At 45.4% G+C, this 24076-nt stretch overlaps 1 protein-coding gene across 4 annotated transcripts in view; it reads left to right on the top strand.

Moving 5' to 3' along the window:
* Positions 1–24076, top strand: part of ELP2 (elongator acetyltransferase complex subunit 2) — a 121473-nt gene that overhangs the window by 73112 nt on the left and 24285 nt on the right. For 3 of the 4 annotated variants that reach the window (XM_073332468.1, XM_073332467.1, XM_073332470.1), the window contains 4 exons: positions 5158–5346; positions 7542–7611; positions 21509–21604; positions 21760–21817. In XM_073332468.1, the coding sequence (XP_073188569.1) occupies positions 5158–5346; positions 7542–7611; positions 21509–21604; positions 21760–21817 (413 nt within the window). The remainder of the gene's footprint in view (positions 1–5157; positions 5347–7541; positions 7612–21508; positions 21605–21759; positions 21818–24076) is intronic. The other variant, XM_073332469.1, reaches the window with a different exon arrangement.

The raw sequence follows: 24076 nt of genomic DNA, 5'->3' as shown, positions 1-24076 counted from the left end.
GCACACGATACTGACCCTGTCCTAGTACCAACTGTGCCAGAACAATGGGCCACGCTCCTAGCCCCATATTTGATGGGGGCTGCCCAGGCCTCCTACCATGGCCTTCCTAATGAGGAGGCCCAAGACTACCAGGCAGTGAAGACTGTAATCTTGGACACTCTGGATGTAACACCCAAAATCTTTTGGCGTAAATTTCGGGGGAAGACTTATCCGCTGGGGGCATGACCCTGCGTCGTCGCCTAGGAGCTTAAGGATGCCTGCTGGTGCTGACTCCAACCGGAGTGACACACGACCCTCGAACTGGCTGAACAGGTGATAGTGAAACAATTTACCCACATTCTCACGCCCTGAGGGAGGGCGTGGGTCCTGTGGCACCAGCCTCCCCCCGAAGGCTGCAGTTGGGCTCATGGAGGACTTCTTAGTGGCTGAGACCCCGGTGAACCCTGGTCCACTGGGCCTGGGGCGGACCCCCCTTCCGAATGGGGGAAAGAACTCTGGGTCTCTGGCGATACCTCGCCTGCCCCAGGCCGCAAAAACAGCCGACGTGGTGGAGGCACCTTGGGTTTGGCTCCAAGGCCCCCCAGCCCTCTGATGAGCCATGACAGCGGGTGAAGGACTTCTCCGATAGAGAGCCCGGATCATCTGCTGAAGTCGGAGGACTGACTGGATCCCGCTGCGATTGGCCCCTGCTTCAGGTGTGGACAGTTAGGGCACCTCCAGAGGCAGTGTCCCGTCATGGACTGTTCTTTTGGCGAGGTCGATGCCAGGGATGCCCGGGCCTGCCAATATTCTAGCCTTAAAGTGATCGTCCCAGCTAGCCTGGGGGGAAGGCAGGTGGAGGCCCTTCTGGATTCGGGGTGCAGCCTAACGATGGTGCGGGAAAGCCTCTTCCCAGCTGATCAGTCCGCTGTGTACACGGGGATGTGAAGGTGTACCCCAGTGCTCAACTCATCCTCACAATTGAGGGAGTAACCTGACAAATGACAGTCGAAGTTGCACCGAACCTCCCCTATCCCGTCATCCTCGGGAGAGATTGGCTGGAGTTCAGCCAGGTCCTGCAGACAGCATCCCTCCAGACTGGGCCGGAGAAGCTGGGGTTGGAGGGAGACCTGCTTGAGGATGACGAGGAAGGGCAACCCCCTGGGAACCCTCTAGACCCACCAGAGGAAGGGCCGACCAACCCTTCAGATGAACCCTGAGTGGCACCCGAGGGCAAGGGACCCCTCTGGGGCATAGGGGGACTTCTGTCGAGACCAGAAGGACCACCCCACCTTAAGCTGGACCTATGACTAGGTGGCATGTGTCAACGGTGTCACTATAGACCCTCAGCGTGCGACTCAGTGGCCCCGGTTTGAACTTAAGGGCGAGCGTCTCTACCGGGTTTACCAGGACCCTCATACTCGTGAACCCTGCTCCCAATTGGTGGTACCACACTGTCACCGCCAGACCGTGTTGAGGATGGCCCATATATCCCCGCTGTAGGCCATCTGAGCCAAGAGAAAACCCTGGCTCAAATACTACTCAGATTTTACTGGCCTGGAGTACACCAGGATGCCAAGAACTTCATGCATCCTGCCCTGAGTGCCAGCAGGCTGCGTCATCCAGAGTCCCGAAAGCACCCCGGTGCCCATGCCGGTGGTGGGGACCCCTTCTGAAAGGATTGCTGTGGATCTAATTGGGCCCCTCGCAAGGAGCAGTGTAGGATTTCGGTACATCCTAGTCGTCATAGACTATGCCACTCGCTTCCCCGAGGCCATCCCCATGAGGTCCATCACTGCCTGGATTATCGTGGCAGAACTTCTGAAAATCTTTGCTCAGGTAGGCTTACCAAAGTAAATACTAACTGATTAGGGAACGAACTTCACTTCTCGGCTGCTCCGTGAAGTTTGTCTCCTGTTAGGGATCCGGAAGTTGCAAACCTCAATTTACCATCCTCAAACCGATGGCCTCATGGAACGATTCAATTAAAGGCTAAAGGGGATGATGTGACAATTTCCCCCGGAAGAGTTGCGTCAATGGGACCAACTCCTTCCACCATTGCTATTGGCAATTCGAGAGGTACCACAAGCTTCCACGCAGTTCTCCCCGTTCGAGTTACTGTATGGACACCAGCCGCAGGGGCTGCTGGACCTCATGAGGGAGACCTGGGAACAAAGCCCCTTGCCAACCCAGGGACTCCTGAAATATGTGATTCTATTGCATGAGAACCTGAGACGGGTCAGTAACCTAGCCAAGGAGAACCTGCAAGCTGCCCAGGGAGCCCAAGCCTACAACCGAGGAGCCTGAGACTGAACCTTCGAACCTGGGGATCGGGTCCTGGTATTACTCCCCGCAGAGGAGTCCAAGCTGTTAGCCTGGTGGCAAGGCCCCTATGAAGTCCTTCGCCAAGTTGGGCCTGTCAACTATGAGATACACCAGCCGGGGCGGTGGAAGAAGTGCCAGATTTACCATGTCCAGAGGAGTTACCTGAATTGCCAGAGACCAGCAAGGCTGACAAACTGCCGGGACTGCCATTGGCTGTTTACCTGGGGGAGACCGAGGATGATCCTGGAACCCAGGTACCCCAAACTGGGGAGGGCAGGAAGAAGCCCAGGGATGCCGAATAGGGTTCGGCTGTGGAGTTACTGTGAACTGGCCAGCGTGTTGTGGGCAGATCCTCACTGACCTAGTGGCGCAATACCCCACCACTAATAGGGTGCTGGGCTGGGACACAGTGGAGTGGGAGGGCCTGTGTCCCCCTACCCCGGGCACCCCACCTGTGAAGGGGGGTCACCTCCCCACTAATAGGCCAGGAGGCCTGAATTGGTCTGGTGCCCACCGGAGCTAGGGCACCAGGTGCTGTTACTCCCAGTTGGGAGCTAATTCCCCACCCTGAACTGCTTGGCTGTATGGCACGGACTCAGCCTGAGGTATAAACTGTGAACTGCCCTGATTGAGGGGCTGGGGCGGAAAGACTAATTAAGGCCTGGGCTGATTGTCGGCCAGGTCTGCTAAGTGCTCACTGCCCTGACTGAGGGATTTGGCAGAAGGACTAACTGCTAATTGGACTAATCACCAGGTGGACTCACTAGCTGTGAGCCGTGCCCGCTTGAGAAGCGGGGAGGGGGTGTGGCCTCTCACCCTGTCAGAAGGGGAGAGACACCCAAACCTCCTTACACAGCAATATCAGCTTTCCATCCTTGTGTGGATAACTGTTCTGTTTTTTCTAATGACATGACAAGTAGATTCCTTAAAGGTCTGGAAAGATCTTACCCTCCAATAAGGGAGCCAGTTCCCCCTTAGGACTTGAACTTGGTTTTGACTAAACTTACGAGACCACCATTTGAGCCTTTAGCAACATTCTCTTTAGCAACGGTTATACTTGTTAGACAAGCACTGGCATTCTACGTAGGTGGGACCAAACCATTTCAGCTGTCCACCCAACTGTTCTTGGCTATAGTGGATAGAATGAAAGGTCATCCAGTCTTTTCACAGATAATTTTATTTTGAATAACTTCTTTTATCCATGCTTGTTATGACCTGGCAGACTACCTGACAAGCTGACTGCTCACTCCACAAGATTGCATGCGTCCTCAATGGAATTACTAGCTCAGATCCCTGTACCGGACATTTGTGAAGCAGCAACCTGGTCATGAGTGCACACTTTCTCCTCCTATTATGCCATCACCTATTATTCTAGAGTTGATGCCAAATTTGGTCGAACTGTGCTACAGTCAGTGTGTATGTGAACTCTGATCCCTCCACCTGTTTTACTGCTTGGGAGTTGCCAAGAGTGGAATGCACATGTGCAATCACTTGAAGAACAAAGAAACACTAAACTTCCATATCTGTTGTTTCTCAAGATGTGGTGCACATGTCCATTCCACAAGCCACCTTCCTACTCTTCTACATCAGAGTTTCTGGAAAGAAAGAACTGAGAGGGGCTCAGAGTTGGCTGAGGGAAACATTTCCGGTCTCTATGCATGCAAACCAAGAGCAGAATGCACATGTACAACGTGTGTCGAAAAACAGCAGTAATGAAAGGTTAGTAACTTGTTGTTGTTCTTTTTCAAGCCAAACATGGGGTATTTTTGACTTCTCAGTTTGTTTGGTGTAGTGAGTTTGTCAGGTCTGAGGTCAGAGTTGTTTGCAAAGAACAGGGGATCCTTTGCCAAGGAGATGTGTGTCACAACCTGTTTGAGGTACTCTTTCCCTTTTTAAAATTAAATAAGGGTAAATTTTTAAAAAGTGAGGTACAAAGATAAACAGCACAAATAAACTATATCCTGTTAAATATTACATAAAGCAGAACCTCACAGTTATGAACACCAGTTACGAATTGACCGGTCAACCTCACACCTCATTTGGAACCAGAAGTACACAATCAGGCAGCAGCAGAGACCCAAGGGGGGGGAAAAAAGCAGATACAGTACAGTAGTGTGTTAAACATAAACTACTAAAAATATAAATGGAAAGTATAAAAAAAAAAGGTTTGGACAAGGTAAGGAAATTGTTTCTGTGCTTGTTTTATTTAAATTAAGATGATTAAAAGCAGCATTTTTCTTCTGCATAATAAAGGTTCAAAGCTGTATTAAGTCAATGTTCAGTTGTAAACTTTTGAAAGAACAACCATAGTGTTCTGTTCAGATTTAGGAATGTTTCAGAGTTACGAATAATCTCCATTGCCGAAGTGTTTATAACTCTGAGGTTCTACTGTATAGCTAATTCACCTTAATTTTATCTATGCTTACCTAAATTAAACTTTTTTCCCCATTGTCTTGAATCTTTTTTCAAAGCTTAATGCTTTGAGAGGGATAATGTAACACATGATCCTCCTCTCACCCCTCCGAACTAACCTAGGCCTGACCCTGCAACTTTACTACCGTGAGTAGTCCTACTCACAATAGTGAAGTTAAGCTTGTGCATGAGTTTTTGCAGGATTGGGGCCCTAATGGTCTGGGTTTGAGAGAGTTGTTCAGCTGAAGAATAGTAATCTTAAGTATTTTAGCCCTTGCATGGCGAACTGATAGTGTGTTTTTTTTAAAGAGTATCAGCAGAAGATTAACTTAACCTTAAAGCAGTATTTGAAATAGCTTAATTTGAAGATGGTAATTTAAGTTATCTGTTGTTGAATTTAGACAACTGATAATTTGACAACTGTGGTTGCTTTTTATTTAGGTAACTTGGCATGAAATTGCAAGGCCTCAAGTACATGGATATGACATGCATTGTCTAGCAATGACTGGCCGATTTCAGTTTGTTTCTGGAGCAGATGAAAAGGTGCTTCGAGTCTTTACTGCCCCCAAGAATTTTGTGGAAAACTTCAGTAACATCAGTGGTATTTCAATGGAGAAACTGTGTTCCGGTGTAAGTATTGAAACAAACAAACAAGTGTTTGATAAAATGGCTCCTTTAGGAGACAAAGAGAATCATCACTACGGCATAACTATTGAGATTAAAATTTATAAAATGTCAAAATTATTTTAAAAAATCGTGAAACCACAGCCCTTAGATATTTCTCTCTTTCCAGTCTGTTCAGTCAGGTTTGTGTGTAGTTAGATCACATGTACCTTCTCTATCGTTTTATCAAATTGGCTGGATAGAAGGAAGGTTGCTGAGGGTTCTAAAGTGTGTGGGTATGTACTGAAGGTCAGCATGTGTGAGCTACTCTTAAACAATTAAGAACAAATCCTGTTAATAGGTTCTCAAGAATGTAAGGGCATAATAGCATTATCTAGATGTAGTTACTGTTGTGTGGTATTATTTGTTCTTTAATGGTATGTTCTGAAACAATCCAAGGCTTCCAGAAGCTACTGCATTAGATACTGTATATAAATGTTGTATACATACTCATCAATGTCTCTTTGTCTTACCTTGTCTTGTCTTGTCTTGTCTTCAAACTGTCTTCTGAGGTCTTTATGTCCCAGTTTTCCAGGCTATAGCTTTGCTTCCTTATCCACAGAAAGAGACATGACCACAGCATTTCCATCCTGAAATAGCTTCCCTGGCTTCCCTGTGATCCAAATCAAATCCATTCTCTTCTCTTACTAACTTGCTTAATCTTAAAAGACCTTGTCTCTCAGGTTCAATCCTTCCTGCTCTCTACCTGCTCATCTCACACTGGCTGCCTTTCCGTGCCATAACACATTCTCTGCACTGCAGGCTCATGAGCTCTCTCTGCTGCAGCTACCACCAGCTGGAATAATCTTCTTGTGTCCAAACATTTTAGCGTTTTCATATATTAAATATCCGCTGAAAAAAAATGTTCTCCCATGGCTACTCATATTATTTCTCACTATTTATGTCTTTAACGCTAAATAGCATTTGTGATCATTTGTGTTAATGAAGCTATACAAAATAATATATTGTACTATATGATGCAGACACATGCTCTGTTTGATTTTCCATACCATTCTCCCTTTGTACTCTGTTTGTGACCTATAGTAGTCCAGAACTCTTTACAGGCCTTGTCCGCACAGGAAAGTTTTACCAGTTAGATTGTAACTATGTACAATACATCTATGATATAGTTTTATCAGAATAACCCTCTGTTTGGACACACTTATTCTGGTATAAAACTGGCTTTTTTGATTTAGCTTAAACCCCATCCTTGTGACATAAGGCACTTTTATACCAAAATAAGTGTCCACCTGGGGTTATACCCAGAACAATTGTATTGCTTTAAATTCATACTTTTTCCTGAAAAAAACTTTAAACCTTAGAGACTGTTTGTATTCTGGGTTTCTGATGTAGTTTTATGATATAATTAAATATTGTTTATCAGGTAAGGTGTTTCCACCAAATCTGTTAACCCAATCCTGGAAAATACTTTTGTCTCAGTGAATTTGCACAGAGGTGCTGAGTATGAATATATGCACCAGCAGGTACTGATCTCTCATGTCCCTGTCCTCCCACCCCCCGAAAAGTCCTCCAACCTGACTTCCCACTCCTAGCTTTGGCTTTCTCCCAGGACTTCCCTTCCTTTGAAATATAGCTGATGCAAACTGCCACTCAGCTAACAGGACCTTTTCTCTCCCTATCCTGCCATGTGCCCAAAGCAAAGCTGCCCCTTAGGCACCCAAAGTCGTCTTGAAAATCCCAGATATATACTCTCACCTCCTTTCCCCCCCGAAAAATCCTTCCTTGTACCCAGACCTCAAAACACCTAGTTCCCATGTCTTGTCTTCCTGGAAACTGTATTCTTTGAGTTAAGTATTCACTTTATAAAAGCTCTCTCTCTCTATAATTGAATAAGTGAAGTTACCTCAGAATGCCTGTACTAAAATGATTAAAGATGCATGCTTCACAACAAATCTAGAGAACTGAGCAAAGTTCACCATATGTAGTTTCAGAGGAGGGGCTGAAGCATGGCATGGCTTTCAAAGCCTGGCAGTGCAACTGCTCAAGCATACACTTCCTGAGGAATTCTGGATGATTCAGAGGCTTCTTCTACAATGTGACACATCTTTACTTCCCTCTAGTGACATCTGGCCCTTGATTTTAAAGTACCCATAAAGTATACTAACTTCTGCATGAAAATATGTTTACTTTTTTTTACCCAGGATGCTGTTGACCTTCCAGAAGGTGCGACTGTACCTGCTTTGGGTTTGTCCAATAAAGCTGTCTTTCAGGGTAAGACTATTGTGGATAGTGATGAAGGCACTCCAGAATTGATTGTAAATTTACACCATTACTTGTCTTGAAAGTGTATGTTCGATGATTTGACTAAGTCTGCTACCATACAACTGATTAATGTTTAAGATCACCTGGAACTATTGTTAGGTGCTGAGCATTTATCTATCTATGTAGGCTTCTTTATTGGTGCCCAACCTATTTGAGTGTCCTCCCGAATGTAAAAATGACAACAATAATCTCTCCTTTCCCTGCCATCAAAGACAGGCTTAGGAATTTTTAATACTGATGTATGAGAATGAAGGTGCTGATATGGGAATGCTTGGGCAAAGAGATGGGGTTTGCATTTAGGTGTGAATATGGTGGGATTAGTGGCCATTCTTATTTCATCTGGCAAGTGAGGTCTGTAATCCTGATACAGCTCCTAGGAATGTTTATCTTCTGCAGTCACTAATCTCCCTCTATGACCAGCTAGTTCATTATTGCAGTAAATAATTGTTATAATTGTGGAGGGAGTCTCAAGTGACTAGGACCAATTCCATGAAGGGCTTTGAAAATCAGGACTGAGACCTATATCTGCAGTTTGTGCTTAATGGAGAGCCACTGCAGAGGGTAACATAACAGCGTGGTGTGTGTCTAGTGACTCGTGTTGCAGAGTTTGTGGGATTTTTTTTTTTAACAAGCTGGATCTTTCTCATGGCATGGGGCTTCATTTGTAGACACAGAGAATTGCAGAAGCTTAGTCTGGGTGTTATGAAAATGTGGAACTTTGAGGCCAAATTTGAGTCTGGTAGGAGTGTGTTCAGTATTCTGGCAAGCAGGAGATGGAACTGGCCTTGTGGCTAAAGCACTGAATTGCGTCTTAAGAAGACTATTCTATTCCTGCGTGTGGTACAGACTTCCTGTGTGACCTTTTTGCAGGCCACTTAATATATTGGTGGCCCAGCTCCCCATGTGTAATAAACCAAGATAATCATACTTTCTTTCCTAAGGGGGAATTGTCACGAATAGCGAGTGACATTTGTAAGGCACACTGATAATATGGTGATGAGCTCCTTAAACAGATGGTGGTTGTTAAAATAAAAATAAAGAGGAGGTACTTCATTCTGGACCCTGGCCTCTCATGCAGTCTGAGACCTTTTCTGCCTATCTTCCTGCAAACTCTTGAGGTAGCTCATGGACTTGGCCATCCTCCTTCTCCCCTCAAACCAAATACTCTGCCTCTTTTTAGGTCTAGAAAGGCCTAGATGCCTCCTGATCCTTTCCTTACTATGGAGAATATAGAGTAGAGCTATAATCAAGTCTTGAGGGGACAGATTCTATTGGCCATAGTTCTGAGGTGTGAGATCTTTTTCAGAATGGTCCTTGTCTCCTGAGTTTGGAAAAGGGATGAAGAGGGTAAAAGTTCCAGATAGGATTCATGCTGCACTCTCCTATACTCACCTGCCTTAGGTTAATTGGAACCAAGTGTTTGAGAATCAGAGATCCTGCCATTTCTGCCTCCCCCATATTTCTTATTGGAGCAGGCCGAGTTGTAGTCCTACCAGCTGTTTGAACTGCAGGTAGGGCTTTGAACCTTTCCTGATCTGTGCTGCTTTCTGATGTTCCAGGCTGGGTCTTATCCCTGACTGAAAGGAGTCATCCCTTCTGTTGTGGACAGGAACAACAGGAGCTTCTGCCCTCATAAGAGGACTTGCATTCACTTCACAATCCAGCAAAATCCTAGGACTGCTTTAGCTTACCTATGTTATTAGCCACTATCTTAACCAAGTTTCTCTCTGAAAAGATTCCGCCTAAGAAATTTGAAATACACAAGATTTGATTCCAGTTATTATTAGGGCTGTCGATTAATTGCAGTTAACTCATGCAATTAAATAAAAACAAATTAACTGCGATTAAAAAAATTAATCGTGATTAATCGCATTGTTAAACAGTAACCAATTGAAATTTATTAAATATTTTTGGATGTTTTTCTACATTTTAAAATATATTAATTTCAATTACAACACAGAATATAAAGTGTACAATGCTCACTTTACATTATTATTTTTTATTACAAATATTTGCACTGTAAAAATGATAAACAAAAGATAGTATTTTTCAGTTCACCTCATACAAGTACTATAGTGCAATCTCTTTATCTTGAAAGTGTAACTTACAAATGTAGATTTTTATTGTTGTTACATAACTGCACTCAAAAACAAAACAATGTAAAATTTAAAGCTTACAAGTCTACTCAGTCTTACTTCTTGTAAAGTCAATTGCTAAGACAAACAAGTTTGTTTACATTTATGGGAGATACTGCTGACTGCTGCTTATTTACAATGTCACCTGGAAGTGAGAACAGGCATTTGCATGGCACTTTTGTAGCTGGCGTTGCAAGTTATTTATGTGCCAGATGTACTAAACATTCATATGCCCCTTCATGCTTCGGCAACCATTCCAGAGGACATGCTTCCATGCTGATAATGCTCGTTAAAAAAATAATGCGTTAATTAAATTTGTGACTGAACTCCTTGGGGGAGAATTGTATGTCTCCTGTTCTCTTTTACCTGCATTCTACCATATATTTCATGTTATAGTAGTCTCGGATGATGACCCAGCACGTTTGTTTTAAAAACACTTTCACAGCAGATTTGACAAAACGCAAAGAAGGTACCAATGTGAGATTTCTAAGGATAGATACAGCACTCCACCCAAGTTTTAAGAATCTGAAGTGCGTTCCAAAATCTGAGAGGGACAAGGTGTTGAGAATCCTTTCAGATGTCTTAAAAGAGCAACACTCCGATCAATGTAGAAACTACAGAACCCAAACCACCAAAAAAGAAAATCAACCTTCTGCTGGTGGCATCTGACTCAGATGATGAAAATGAACATGCATCAGTCTGCTCTGCTTTGGATCGTTATCGAGCAGAACCTGTCATCAGCATGGATGCGTGTATTCTGGAATGGTGGTTGAAGCATGAAGGGACATACGAATCTTTAGCACATTTGGCACATAAATATCTTGCGATGCCAGCTACAACATTGCCAAGTGAACGCCTCTTCTTGCTTTCAGGTGACATTGTAAACAAGACGTGAGCAGCATTATCTCCTGCAAATTGTAACCAAACTTGTTTGTCTGAGTGATTGGCTGAAGTAGGACTGAATGGACTTGGAGATTCTAAAGTTTTACATTGTTTGATTTTTGAATGCAGTTATTTTTTGTACATAAGTCTACCTTTGTAAGTTCAACTTTCATTATAAATAGATTGTACTACAGTACGTGTATTAGGCAAATTGAAATATACTATTTCTTTTGTTTTTTACAGTGCAAATATTTGTAATAAAAATAAAGTGAGCACTTTATGCTTTGTATTCTGTGTTGTAATTGAAATCAATATATTTGAAAATGTAGAAAATATCCAAAAATATTTAAATAAATGGTATTCTGTTATTGGTTGACAGTGTGATTAATTGCATGATTAATTTTTTTAATTGCTTGACAGCCCTAGTTATTATCCATTGTCCAAAGCTTAAGCCAGAGTTGGTGCCTGGCCACAAAATTTTCAGGTTGGAAAACATGAAATGCAGGACAGACATTTTAGTTTCCTCCAGAGCCACAGTTTCTGTAAAAGACCTCTTAACATTGGATCATTGCAGAAACTTATTTGCATTTTCCAATCACTCCAAGCAATTTTCAGTTTTCTATTTCACCTGTGGAGATTATTGATAATGCAAAACACCACAATTTGGTTAGCTGTTTGCACTTTAGATGTTTATGAGGGTATTGATAATAACAGTCTGGCTGAGATGTCTAAAGATGTTCGTAGATGACATAATCATAAGAGCATTGTTACCAGGGCCTCTTGGAAGAAGAGGCTCACCTATTCTCCATGAGGGTGACCTAACTAAAGGTGGCACTGAAAAACAAAACCAAAAAACTATATGTTGAAGCTATCAGTGTATAAAATATAGAATGATTCCTGAACCAAGAAATTTTCCAGCTGATATCCAGGTTAGGCCACCCCCAAGTGTATCAAATTCCCTTCAGTCAAAACACTAAGGTGAAGCCCTTCATCAGGGAAGCAGATCAGGGATCTGTAGATTCTCTACCTAACAAAGATCTAGGCATCTTCCAAAGGAAGTGGGGCTAAAAAGACTTAGAAAGGAAGTGGTCATTCTTTTCGCTCCAAGTTGGTCAAGACTGCTATAATACCGTGACCTAGTGGAGCTATCAGAGGCTTTTGTTATCTCTCTCCAGTGGGCTAGAGATCTCTCTCACAGAGGCTGCTCCTACATACCAATCCAGGTTAACTGAATCTTACAGCTAGGCTATTGAGCAGCACGGATTAAATCAGATAGGGTGGTACTTTACAGTAAAACTGTTAGCCTCACACTGGCCATCTAATTTCTCAGCCTACACAAGAGTTCGGACAAAATTCGTCTAGGGATGTCAATGTAAAAATATCAGTCCAAAGAATCTAGGCATTCCAGCTGTTCTGGATTTCTCATTAGGGTTACCAACCGTCTAATCGCACAAACCCAAACACCCTTGCTCTGGCCCAAGGTCCCACCCCTGCGCCGCCCCTTCTCTGAGGCCCCGACCCACTCACTCTCCCTCACTCACTTTCACCGGGCTGGGGCAGGGGGTTGGGGTGCAGGAGGGGGTGTGGGCTCTGGGCTGGGGCGTGGGGTTGAGGGGTTTGGAGTCTGGGAGGTGGCTCCAGGCTAAGCCTGTGGCAGGGCGTTGGGGTGCAGGAGGGAATGTGAACTCTGGGAGGGAGTTTGGGTGCAGGAGGGGGCTGGGGTAGAGGGTTGGGGTGTAGGAGGAGGTTCAGTGTGTGGGCTCTGGGAGGGTGTTTGGGTGCAGAATGAGGGCTCTGGGAGGAAGTTTGGGTGTGGGAGGGGGCTGGGACAGGGGGTTGGGTTGCAGGAAGTGGCTCGGGGTGCAGGCTCCGGCTGGGCGGTGCTTACCTCAGGCAGCTCCCGGAAGCAGCAATGTGTCTGGCAGCGGCCCCTATGCTCTGGGGCAACCAGGCCGCTCTGCCCCTGCCTGCAGGCACCATCCCCACAGCTCCCATTGGCCGTGGTTCCCCATTCCCAGTCAATGGGAGCTGTGGAGTCGGGGCAGGGGCAGACCCCCTGGCTGCACCTCTGCCTAGGAGCCGCTGCCAGACATGTTGCTGCTTCCAGGAGTGGCGTGGAGCCAGGGCAGGTAGGGAACCTGCCTTAGCCCTGCTGTGACACAGGACTAAAATCTCCCGGATTGGCTTCAGTAGCCTCCAGGAGACTTCCAGCCAAACCAACCAACCCTGTTTCTCATAAAACAGCCTCGAATTGGGCCTAATACCTCCTGTCATCACATCTCACACCTGTGTTAAACATCATTTATCCACTACAGGCTTATCCAACTCTGATAGATCACAGTTAGGCCTGTTTTTCCTAGTTGGAATCTGCTCTTAAGACTTGTTTCCTGGTCACAATCACCTCATCAAGAGTTTTCTCTAAAATTTCTGATCTTGTAAGACATGAGGGCAAAGTAATTCTTCATGTGATTGCTTATGTCGATTCCAAGTAGGTGTGTGTGCGCTGCATGCCCAATCATCGCAGGGGTTTTCCTTAGTGGTACCGTTGGGTTGGCTGTGGAACTTCCTGGAGTGGTGCCTTCATGGCCGTGTATATCGGTCCTGCCGACCCGCTGCCTCTTCAATTCCTTCTTACTGCCAGTGACGGTCATTGGAGCAGCTCCTCTCTTGCGTTAGCAAGCGATTCCCTAGTGGACTCTCCTTTTCTCCCTGTAAATAATTTGAAAGTTATAGTTAGTGATAAGTGTAGTAGTTAGTTAACTTTTAGTTGGAGGTTCTTCCCACCCCCCCTGGGGACCGGGGCATGCCCAGTCTCAGGGCTTCAAGCCGTGCAGGTCCTGCCTGAAGCCCATGCCACACGATTCATATCTAAAGTGTCTCAGAGAAGGACACCAGTCCTACAGGTGTAAAATCTGCAGGGGTTTTAAGCCCAGAACTAAGAAGGAGCAGGACTTTCACTTAAAGCTCTTACTAATGGAGTCAGCTCTTCAACCCCAACCGCTCCCAGTAGCATCTGGCTAAGTGCTTCGGTGCACCATGGCACCACCATTCCCCAGCACTGAGGACCAGCTCTAGTACGAGGCACTGCTTGCAGTCACTGGTGTGGCACAAGAAAAAGAGAGCTGACAGGGCACTCCCCTGCTCGCGCAGCAGAGCAGGCAGGCACCAGTGGGGTATGTCCCACCTTGGGACACCCAGTCTTGGGGCCGCCTAGACCGGTGCCGTCTACTCCGGCCTCTCAGGGAGGTCTGTTGAGTCTGGCCACAGTGGACTCCCCGGTGCGGGAAGATTTGGAGGAGGACTTGGATGTTCCCTCCACACCAGACACATTTGAGGTAGCCAAAGGGTTGATTGCCATGATGGCTTGGTTCCCTGCTCCACCAGCAGATGCACTGGCGCTGGCTCAGGCTCCAGCACGAGCAACATCATTCGACACTGACACTGATCCCGCATAGGGGCAAGCCCATTATGATGTGGCACCGATCCCCGGCACCGTCTCGATCTGCACTGCCCTGGTCAGATTCGGACTTCTCGGAGACTGATTCCTATGCTTCTAGGTGGAGTCGGCACTGCTCTTCACACTGCCCTAGGCAAGACAAAGGGCAGCTGGTGCCTGGTCTCCTCTGTGGCTGGGACCAACGCAGTGGCCTTTCTGGACACCATGGGCCTACCACCAAGTCCAGAGTCTGGGTTCCAGGTCCCTGTCGGTGGTGGTGACGGCATGAATCCCTCCATCAGCCATGTCTGTAGCCCAGGAGCCTCTCTGGGGTAGGGATACACAAGCCCAGGCTGATGAGGACGTCAGCACCGGCACCGAAGCAGCCGTGGCACCGGGTGCTACTGCCATTTCCTGCACCTCTCAAGTGGCGTAGGGGACCTCCGCGAGCCGGAGGGGCAAGAGGACCCCATGCCTCTGAGGGCATCATCCTCGTCCTCCCTTGATGAGGCAGTAGCAGGCACCTTCATCACTCTGCTCGCTGTGGACACCAGGGCCTATCAAGACCTGCTCAGAAGGGTGGCCCAGAAGCTGAACTTGCAGGCAAAGGAGGTCTCTGAGAATACCGATCCCATGGTGGATATTCTGGCCCCTCAAGGGTGGCTCTGCCCCTCATCAAAACCATACAGAATGCTACCTAGGCACTGTGGCACATGCCCGCCTCTATCCTGCTGATAGCCAAGGGAGTAGAGTGCAAATACTTGGTGCCTTCTAAGGGGTACGAGCACCTCTTCACCCACCTCCAAATCCAAGGACGCTAAGAAGCTGGACCTCTTCAGTCAGAAAGTTTACTCCACTGAGGGAGCGCCAGCTTTGCACAGGGAATCAGCAAGTGGTCCTGAGCCCCTATGCTTATAATTCCTAGAGCTCTCTGGCCAAATTCCAGGAACTGCTCCCAGCTGACTCCCGCTCAGAGTTTGGAGTGATTCTGGAGGAGGGAAAGGTGGTTGCAAGGACATCTAAGGTAGAAGGGAATATATAAAGATCTTTTCCTGAACTGGTAAGTTCCACAAATATATACAGTGTATATTTTAACTGTTTTTAAAGTCACATCAATCATGTGCTCCACTCGCTTTCATTTGCTGAGCCTTTGGGGTATGGGGGGGGGGGGGGAAGAGTTAATCTTGGTTAGGAGTTATTTTGACCTAAAAATTAAAAACAGTTACCTACCTTTCATAACTGTTGTTCTTTGAGATGTATTGCTCATGTCCATTCCAAGTAGGTATGTGTGCGTCCTCTCTTCAGGCCGCCCTGGGTTCAGCTGACTCAGCCACTTCACTATGTGCCCTGCCATAGCTATGAGACGCAGCTCTTGGCTACAGGTCTCATGGCTCCCACATGAGGTCCAGAACATAATTCAGGACCCTCCCTTTGAGTACTCCGGCCTCTTTGCCGAACAGACAGACTCAAGGCTGCATAGCCTTAAGGACTTGCAGGCGACCCTCAAGTCTTTGGGGCTGCACACACCAGCCCTGCAAAGAAATGCATTTAAGCCCCAGGCCACCCAACAATTTTGCCCTGCCTCTCCTAGACAGGAGTGCAGTAGGAAGCTGGGCAGAAGTAATAGGAGGCGCACATCTCAGTCCTCCTCCAGCCAAGGGCTGGGCTCAGCTAAGTAGCCCTAGGGCTGAAAGCCAAACTTTTGAAGGTGCGCCTGAGGATGGAGCACCAGTTTGATATCCAGATCCTTCCCCTCCCTTTGTGAACCGTCTATCCCATTTTTACCATGCCTGGGCTCAAATAACCTCAGGCTGTTGGTAGAGTTGGGTATTCTCTCTAATTCTGTTCCCTTCCCCCCTATCCCCCCCAATCCCTCTTGAGGGACCCTTCTCACAAGCAAATTCTAGTGTAGGAGGTGCAAACGTTCCTACAGCTGGGGGCGGTAGAGGAGGTTCCTCTGGAGTTCAGGGGCAGGGGATTCTACTTCCCTTACTACTTAATCCCCAAGGCCAAAGGCAGGCTCAGGCCCTTTTTAGATCTGCAAAACCTCAACAAATTCGTGAAGAAATTGAAGTTCCGTATGGTCTCCCTGGCCTCCTCTATTTCCTTTCTGGATCTGGGGAACTGGTATGCTGCCCTCGACTTGAAGGATGCATACTTCCACATCTCTATAATCCCTTCCCACAGATGGTTTCTGTGGTTTGTGGTTCACAGTACATAATTATCAGTTCACGGTCCTATCGGCGGTGCCTCGGGCATTCTCCAAGTATATGGCAGTCGTGGCGGCCTTCCTTTGAAAGTGTCAGGTGCAAGTCTTCCAATACCTAGATGACTGGCTCATCCAGGGCCGGTCCCGAGCCCAGGTGGAGGAACACGTGAACCTGGTACAGATGACGTTCCTCAGTCTCGGTCTCATCCTTAACATGGTGAAGTCAACTCTGGCTCCCACTCCAAGAATAGAATTCATCGGGGCCCTCCTGGACACCCAGGCCAGGGTGTTCCTGCCCAAGTCTCGTTTTCTAGCCATGAACGCCATCATAGGAGCTCTCCACTGGTTCCCCGCCATGACAGCCAGAAACTGCCAAAAATTACTCGGGTATATGGCAGCATACACTTATGTGGTGCAGTATGGAAGGCTGTGCCTCCATCCCCTCCAGGCATGGCTGGCGCAAGCGTACAGACCAAATTGGGATCACTTGGACATTCTGGTCATGCTTTCTCCTCAGGCTCTCAAGTCCCTGTGGTGGTGGCTCGATCCACAGACAGTCTTTGTGGGAGTACCTTTTTCCAAACCACAGCAGTCGCTGTCGCTTGTCACAGATGCGTCAGTGCTAGGGTGGGGAGCGCACCTGGGGAACCTCAGAACTCAAGGCCTATGGTCCCAAGTGGAACCATAGCTACACATCAATGTCAGGGAGATACGGGTGTGGCATCTAGCTTGCCAGACGTTTCAGGCCCATCTTCAGGGCAAAATGTGTATATGTGTGGACACACAACACCACAGCGATGTTCTATATGAACAAATGGGGAGCTCGCACCTCTCCTCTGTGCCAGGAAGCCCTCAGGTTGTGGGACTTGCATTGCCCACTCGGTACTGTTGGAGGCATTGTATCTGCCAGGTGTACAAAACAAACTGGCTGATCACCTCAGCAGATCTTTCCACGGCCACAAATGGTTTCTCCAACTGGATGTCGTCAGCAATATCTTCCTGAGGTAGGGATCTCCCCAGGGAGACTTGTGTGACAGGTTGGATCACAGAAACCCCCTTGAGACTGCCAACTGATGTGCTGAGACTACCTCTGAGCCTGTTTTTCCTGGCAGCTTGGGACTTCAGTGCCTTGCCTGGTTTGAGCCTGCTATAAACACAGACCCAGGTCTGAACAATGTCCCCCACACGCTGCAGACTTAACTGAAAACAGCTTAAGAAGTGCTCCTGTCTCCAACACTCAGGTATGCAGCTCCCAATGGAGTCCAAACCCCCAAGTAAATCCATTTTACCCTGTATAAAGCTTATACAAGGTAAACTCATAAATTGTTCGCCCTCTATAACACTGATAGAGAGATATGCACAGCTGTTTGCCCCCCCTTCCGCTATTAATGCATACTGTGGGTTAATTAATAAGTAAAAAGTGATTTTATTAAACACAAAAAGGAGGATTTAAGTGGTTCCAAGTAATAACAGACAGCACAAAGTGAATTACCAAGCAAAATAAAACAAAACACGCAAGTCTAAGCCTAATACAATAAGAAAACTGAATACAGATAAAATCTCACCCTCAGAAATGTTTCAATAAGCTTTTATCGCAGACTGGACGCCTTCCTAGTCTGGGCACAATCCTTTCCTCAGTACAGTCTTTGTTTCAGCTCAGGTGCTAGCTAGGGGATTCCTCATGACTGCTTCCCGTTTGTTTTGTTCTACCCCGTTATATATCTTTTGCACAAAGTGGGAATCCTTTGTCCCTTTCTGGGTTCCTACCCCTCCTAAATGGAAAAGCACCAGGTTAAAGTTGGATTCCAGTTCAGGTGACATAATCACATGTCACTGTAAGACTTCATTACTCACTTTCCAGCACACAGGTATACAGAAGACTTGCAAGTAAACAGAGCCATCTACAGTCAATTGTTCTAGTTAATGGGAGCCATCAAGATTCCAAACTACCATTAATGGCCCACACTTCGCATAATTACAATAAGCCCACTGTATTTTCCACTGAATGCATCCGATGAAGTGAGCTATAGCTCACGAAAGCTTATGCTCAAATAAATTTGTTAGTCTCTAAGGTGCCACAAGTACTCCTTTTTGCCAATACAGACTAACACAGCTGCTACTCTGAAACCCCTCAAAGTTATATTTCATATTTCTAGTTTCAGATACAAGAGTGATACATTTATACAAATAGGATGGCCACACTCAGTAGATTATAAGCTTTGTAATGATACCTTACAAGAGATCTTTTGCATGAAGCATATTCCAGTTACATTATATTCACACTCATTAGCATATTTTCATAAAATCGTATAGAATGCAACATCACAACATGTTCGCAGCACAAGGCAACAGGAAGAGCTAGCAGTTCTGCTCCTTCCTGAATCACAGCCCTGGCTCAGTGGTGGATGCTTTTCTCCTCTCGTGGGTGGGGCGCCTGTTGTATGCATTCCCGCCGTTCCGTCTCATCCACAAGGTCCTCCTCAAGCTCCAGCAGGACAAGGCTTCACTGATTCTCATAGAGCTGGCGTGGCCCGCCAACACTGGTTCTCCATGCTGTTGAGCCTCTGGGTGGACATGCCCATGACCTTGCCCATGATTCCAGATCTCATCACGCAGCACTGTGGCTTCCTTCAGCACCCCAACCTAGAGTCTTTCCACCTCACCACATGGAAAATCCATGGTTAAACCCACGTTAGCGCTTCAGTGCTCCAGTTCGGTTTGGAAGGTTCTCCTTGGCTGTAGAAAACCTTCCACTCTTGCCACTTATCTAGCCAAGTGAAAAAGGTTCTCTGTTTGGTCTGCACAGAATGGCACCCCTCCGCTGTAGTCCTCAATCCCCTTTGTACTGGACTACTTACTCTACATAATGCAGCAAGGGCTGGCAGTCTCGTCAATCAAGGTGCACCTGGCAGCTATTTCCACTTTCCACCCGGGTGCAGCAGGACGGTCGGTATTTGCTAACCCCATGCTTGGATGCTTCCTTAAAGGGCTAGACAGATTGTACCCCCAGGTGTGAGAACTGGTCCCCCAATGGGACCTTAACCTGGTCCTCTCAAGGCTCATGGGGCCCCCTTTCAAACCTCTAGAACTTGTTCTCTGCTTTACCTCTCTTGGAAAGTGGCATTTCTCGTGGCAATAACGTGGCTCAAAACTTTATTGTCTGAGCCCCCTTATACAGTGTCTTATTGGGGCAAGGTACAGTTGTGGCCACACCCGGCTTTTCTCCCTGAGGTTGTTTCACAATTTCACGCAAATCAGGACATCTTTTTACCAATGTTCTTCCCAAAGCCACATGCTAATGATAGAGAACGCAGGCTCCATTCCCTAGAAGTCAGACGGGTGCTGGCTTTTTACATTGAGCGGACAAAGCCATTTAAGAAGTTGACGCAACTCTTCATCGCCATTGCTCAGAGAATGAAAGCGTTTCTGGTCTCATCCCAATGAATTTCTTCTTGGATCACGGCCTGTATCAGGACGTGCAACGACCTGGCAAAGACACCAGCCCCAGCGTTGACGGCTCACTCCACGAGAGCGCAAGCTTCATCTGCAGCGCTCCTGGCGCAGGCCTCCATTGAGGGCATCTGCAGGGCGGCGAGCTGGTTATCTGTTCATACCTTTATGTTGCACGACGCCATCGCGCAGCAGGCTAGAGACAGTGCCGCATTTGGTAGAGCAGTGCTTCAGTCTGCAACTCGGTGAACTCCGACCCCTCCTCCAGGGGACTGCTTGGGAGTCACCTACTTGGAATCAGCATGAGCAATCACTCAAAGAAGAAAAAATGGTTACCTGCCTTTCGTAACAGTTGTTCTTCAAGATGTGTTGCTTATGTCCATTCCAAGACCCACCTGCCTCCTCTCTGTCAGAGGATCCAGCAAGAAGGAACTGAAGAGGTGGTGGGTTGGCAGGGACCTATATACACGGCCATGAAGACTCCACTCCAAGGGGCTCCACAGCCGACCCAGTGGGTACCGCTAGGGAAAAACCTTCCGACGATTGTGCACGTGGCGCACACATGCCAACTTGGAAGGGACTTGAGCAACACATCTCAAAGAACAACAGTTATGAAAGGTAGGTAACTGTTTTTAATTTTTAGGTCAAAATAACTCCTAACCAAGATTAACTCTTTCCCCCGCCCCCCATACCCCAAAGGCTCAGCAAATGAAAGCGAGTGGAGCACATGATTGATGTGACTTTAAAAACAGTTAAAATATACACTGTATATATTTGTGGAACTCACCAGTTCAGGAAAAGATCTTTATATATTCCCTTCTACCTTAGATGTCTGGGCCTGAGAGCAGCCAATTCCTATTTGCACTAGGTAGAACAAGTGTTCTGTCCACTGACATATTTTCTTTTCTGTTCTGCCTCATTTTTCCTCCCTGCTTATATTTTTTCTTAGTGCTTTCTGTATGCCAGATATCTTCTCTGGAGAAGTCATCTTCCAGAATTGAAAATTTATTACTTGATAGCATCCTTTCTGAGACTGACCTCTCCCTGAGTCTGCCCCACCTGATAAGTTCTTTTGGTAACTTTTCAGTGGCCTCTTTAGGGTCAGATTAACAGTTGAATTTTAATTTACTAATTTACTTTAACTTTAGGCACCTACTGTATTTAAGTGCTGAGCAGCCAGCAGCTCACATTTAAGTTCATGGGAAGTGCAGAGTTCGTACCTTTGAAAATTAACCCCTTATTTAGGTGCTTAAATATAGATTTACAAGGCTAACTTTAGGCACCTGTTTTTAAAATCTTGGCTGTAGTGTTTCCACACATCTTTGAAAATACTCCTCTGGTGCATGGGGAGAAGCACATGGCCAACTCCTAGAGGTTTGTGGATGAGTCTGAACTCCCTTAGAGTCTCTGTAAGAGAGAGACAGACCAAATGCCTCCAATCCAGGGAGAGGTCAGTCCCAGAAAGAAGAAAATCAAGTAAGAAGTTTTCCATTTCATACTATATATTTGTCTGACAAAGGCTTTTTCCCCCTGCTTCCCTAGATGTACATTAGATACTTGAATTTATCCTAAATAAGTAATTCCTAATTTGCATAGTAGGATATTACTGAAATAGACACATCTCATCTAGATAATTTCTGTGGTAAAACTAATAGGATCTCTTTACTTATTTGTAACCAAATTTTCATGTCAAGTATTTTCTCTGTGGCTGAATTAAATATTTATTTTGGACAGGTGATATGGCAGCTCAACCAGCTGATGAGGAAGAAAAGTTTAATAGTGTTTCGAATCAGTATAATCAGATTTACTTTCAACCCTTCATCCTTACAGGTATGCAACATAAAAAAGGTATTTTATATGAATTAGTAGTTGCTTTCATTACTAGAATGAGGTTTTTTGGGTGTTACCCTTTGGGACAGAGAGATAAACTGATAAAGAAAAACACTATACTAAATTTGAATAAAATGTATGCATATGTCTTGTAGAACCTCCCACAGAAGATCATTTGTTGCAGAATACATTATGGCCTGAAATTCAAAAGCTGTAAGTTATTTTGTTTTATATAAATATAGAAATGTTACAAAATGTCTTAGAAGCTCTTGTTGTAACTGATTCATGTAGTCTTGTACACAGTATTATAATACATGTTTATAAGGCATCCATTGCAGTAATATGTTATGTTCTTAATATCCAGTGCTCTTATTCATTCTTTTGCTAGTTGTTTTAATGTTGTGCATGTTCAGTATGTAGGTTGTAAGAAACTTTTTAATCTGGGTCAGTATACAAGTTTGCACTGGATAGATAGGAACTGATATACTTTTAAATAAGCTATTTCCATGTCTCTCAAGGTGGTATGTCTGTAGCATAGCAGTCAAGTATAGCTCCTTGTCAGCTTCATGTAGGGCTTAACACTTTTGAACCCTCTTATTAAAAAGCCCCCTGTGACCTGCATCCTATTAAAACACTGATATTAAGACACATTAAGACTAAAGGGCTTATATCAGCAGCCTATAATGATAGCCAAAAGCAGTGTTCTGAAGCTGTACTATATTCTCAGACATAAATGCACTTATGCAAACACAGATCTTTCTGATCCATTGAAGCTTTTTTCTCCAGGATTATATGGAAACAGAGAACACAGCATTTGCAATAAACATAAATCCTGAGAAGTGTTTTCACTTAATATAGTCATGCCAACTAATATAAACCATTTGGGTAAAAGTAATACACACAATAAATAAAAAAATAAATACAGCATATATTGGAATTTGTTGTTCCTAAATGCCAAAAATATGTGTTCTTGGTATTAATGGTGTGTTGAAATGTCATAAAATGACTGAAAAAGGTTTCACTGTCTTAAAAACCCAATCCTGGGAGAATGGGTGAATCCAGTGGGACCATAACACTCTATCGGGCTTCATTCTGATCAGAGTAAACCTTGTCATAGAGCAAGTCTGAACAAGAACACCACCAAACTCAGTCCAGTTTGTAAGGAAACTGGAATCAAGCAGTTGTTTCAGATAAATACCCCTGCTGCATAGATCTGTATGCATCTGTGTGACAGTCAGCTGGGATTCCCAGAACTGTGAGCCACTTTACCCTCTTAGCCTCAGCAAGTAGGAGCTTTGCTGCTAAGCTGACACATCAGCATGTCTGCCTTACCAGAAAACTCTTCAAGATGCTCTGCCAGTCCAAATCTTGTCCAGCAGGTAACAATCAGTGAACCCCAGTTCCTGAGTTCCCCAGAGATATCTTTCTCTACAGTGCTCAGCTCCTCTTACTGTAGCATCCACAAAATTTACCAAGCCTGCTGATCCTATAAAGAGAGACATCCTCTACTTCAATCATAGCACTAAGTTGGTTTATGTTAAAAGTAAAACAAGTTTATTAACAAAAGGACATAAGTAAGTGAAACCAAATATAAGGAATAAGGATAGAAATGTTTACAAAGAAACAAAAATAAAAATATGCATCTAAGACCAAAATTTAATAAACTAGTCTTTGGTTCAAAGGCATTTTTCTTTCCAGTCTTTCTTCCAGGATGGCTGACCAGTTTTTTAACTTGGACCCTTCAGAGAGTTCAAAGTGTTTAGTTTCTTTGTCACCTCAGGTGAAGGATAAAACAGGGGTTCTCTTCCCTCCTTTTTGTGGTCCAGTAAACTTTTGAAATGTATTCTTTGAAAAGTAAGCCCAGACAAAGTCTCTCTTTCATGCTGCCTTCTCCTCCCGATTGTTAGCTGATAGCTTTGTTTATCTTGTATGCAAATATACCTTCATTGTCTCTGCTTGAGAACCAGGCTGATCAGGCAAACAAATACACGTACCTTTGTCTAGGGCAGACTGAGCTTACGCATTGCTAGCTGAACACATTTTAAGAGCGTAATTCCAGCACATAATTCTTAGTACATACCCTGCATGTGTTCACCGCACAGTGATGTTCAGGAACATTGTGTTACCAGTTTGTATATGATACCTTACATTACACCTTATAGATACAGATTATGACAACAATGAGTTGGGATATAGTGGGCTGGTCAGGTCAGCTGAAACTCACTGCTAGATACCAGGGAGCCTTTTATCTTCTGGCACTGGGATGCTCTGAGGGTCATAATCTGATACAAGGAAGGTCATTTTTCCTGGTGGTAGTGACTTCAGCTCATAGACTATGCTTCAAGCTCTAGTGACTAATTTACTATAGAATAGACCTACACAAGATTCTTTTTCAAAGTGATTGATAGTCTCCAACAGAGGGGGGAATCCCATCATCATGCCATGGTCTTCCCACGCTCTCTTGCCCATCCT

Source organism: Lepidochelys kempii, chromosome 2 (genome assembly GCF_965140285.1).
Source record: "Lepidochelys kempii isolate rLepKem1 chromosome 2, rLepKem1.hap1, whole genome shotgun sequence".
NCBI lineage: Eukaryota > Metazoa > Chordata > Testudines > Cheloniidae > Lepidochelys > Lepidochelys kempii.
Note: the sequence above shows the minus strand (reverse complement) of the source record. Positions and strands in the feature narration are given on the sequence as shown.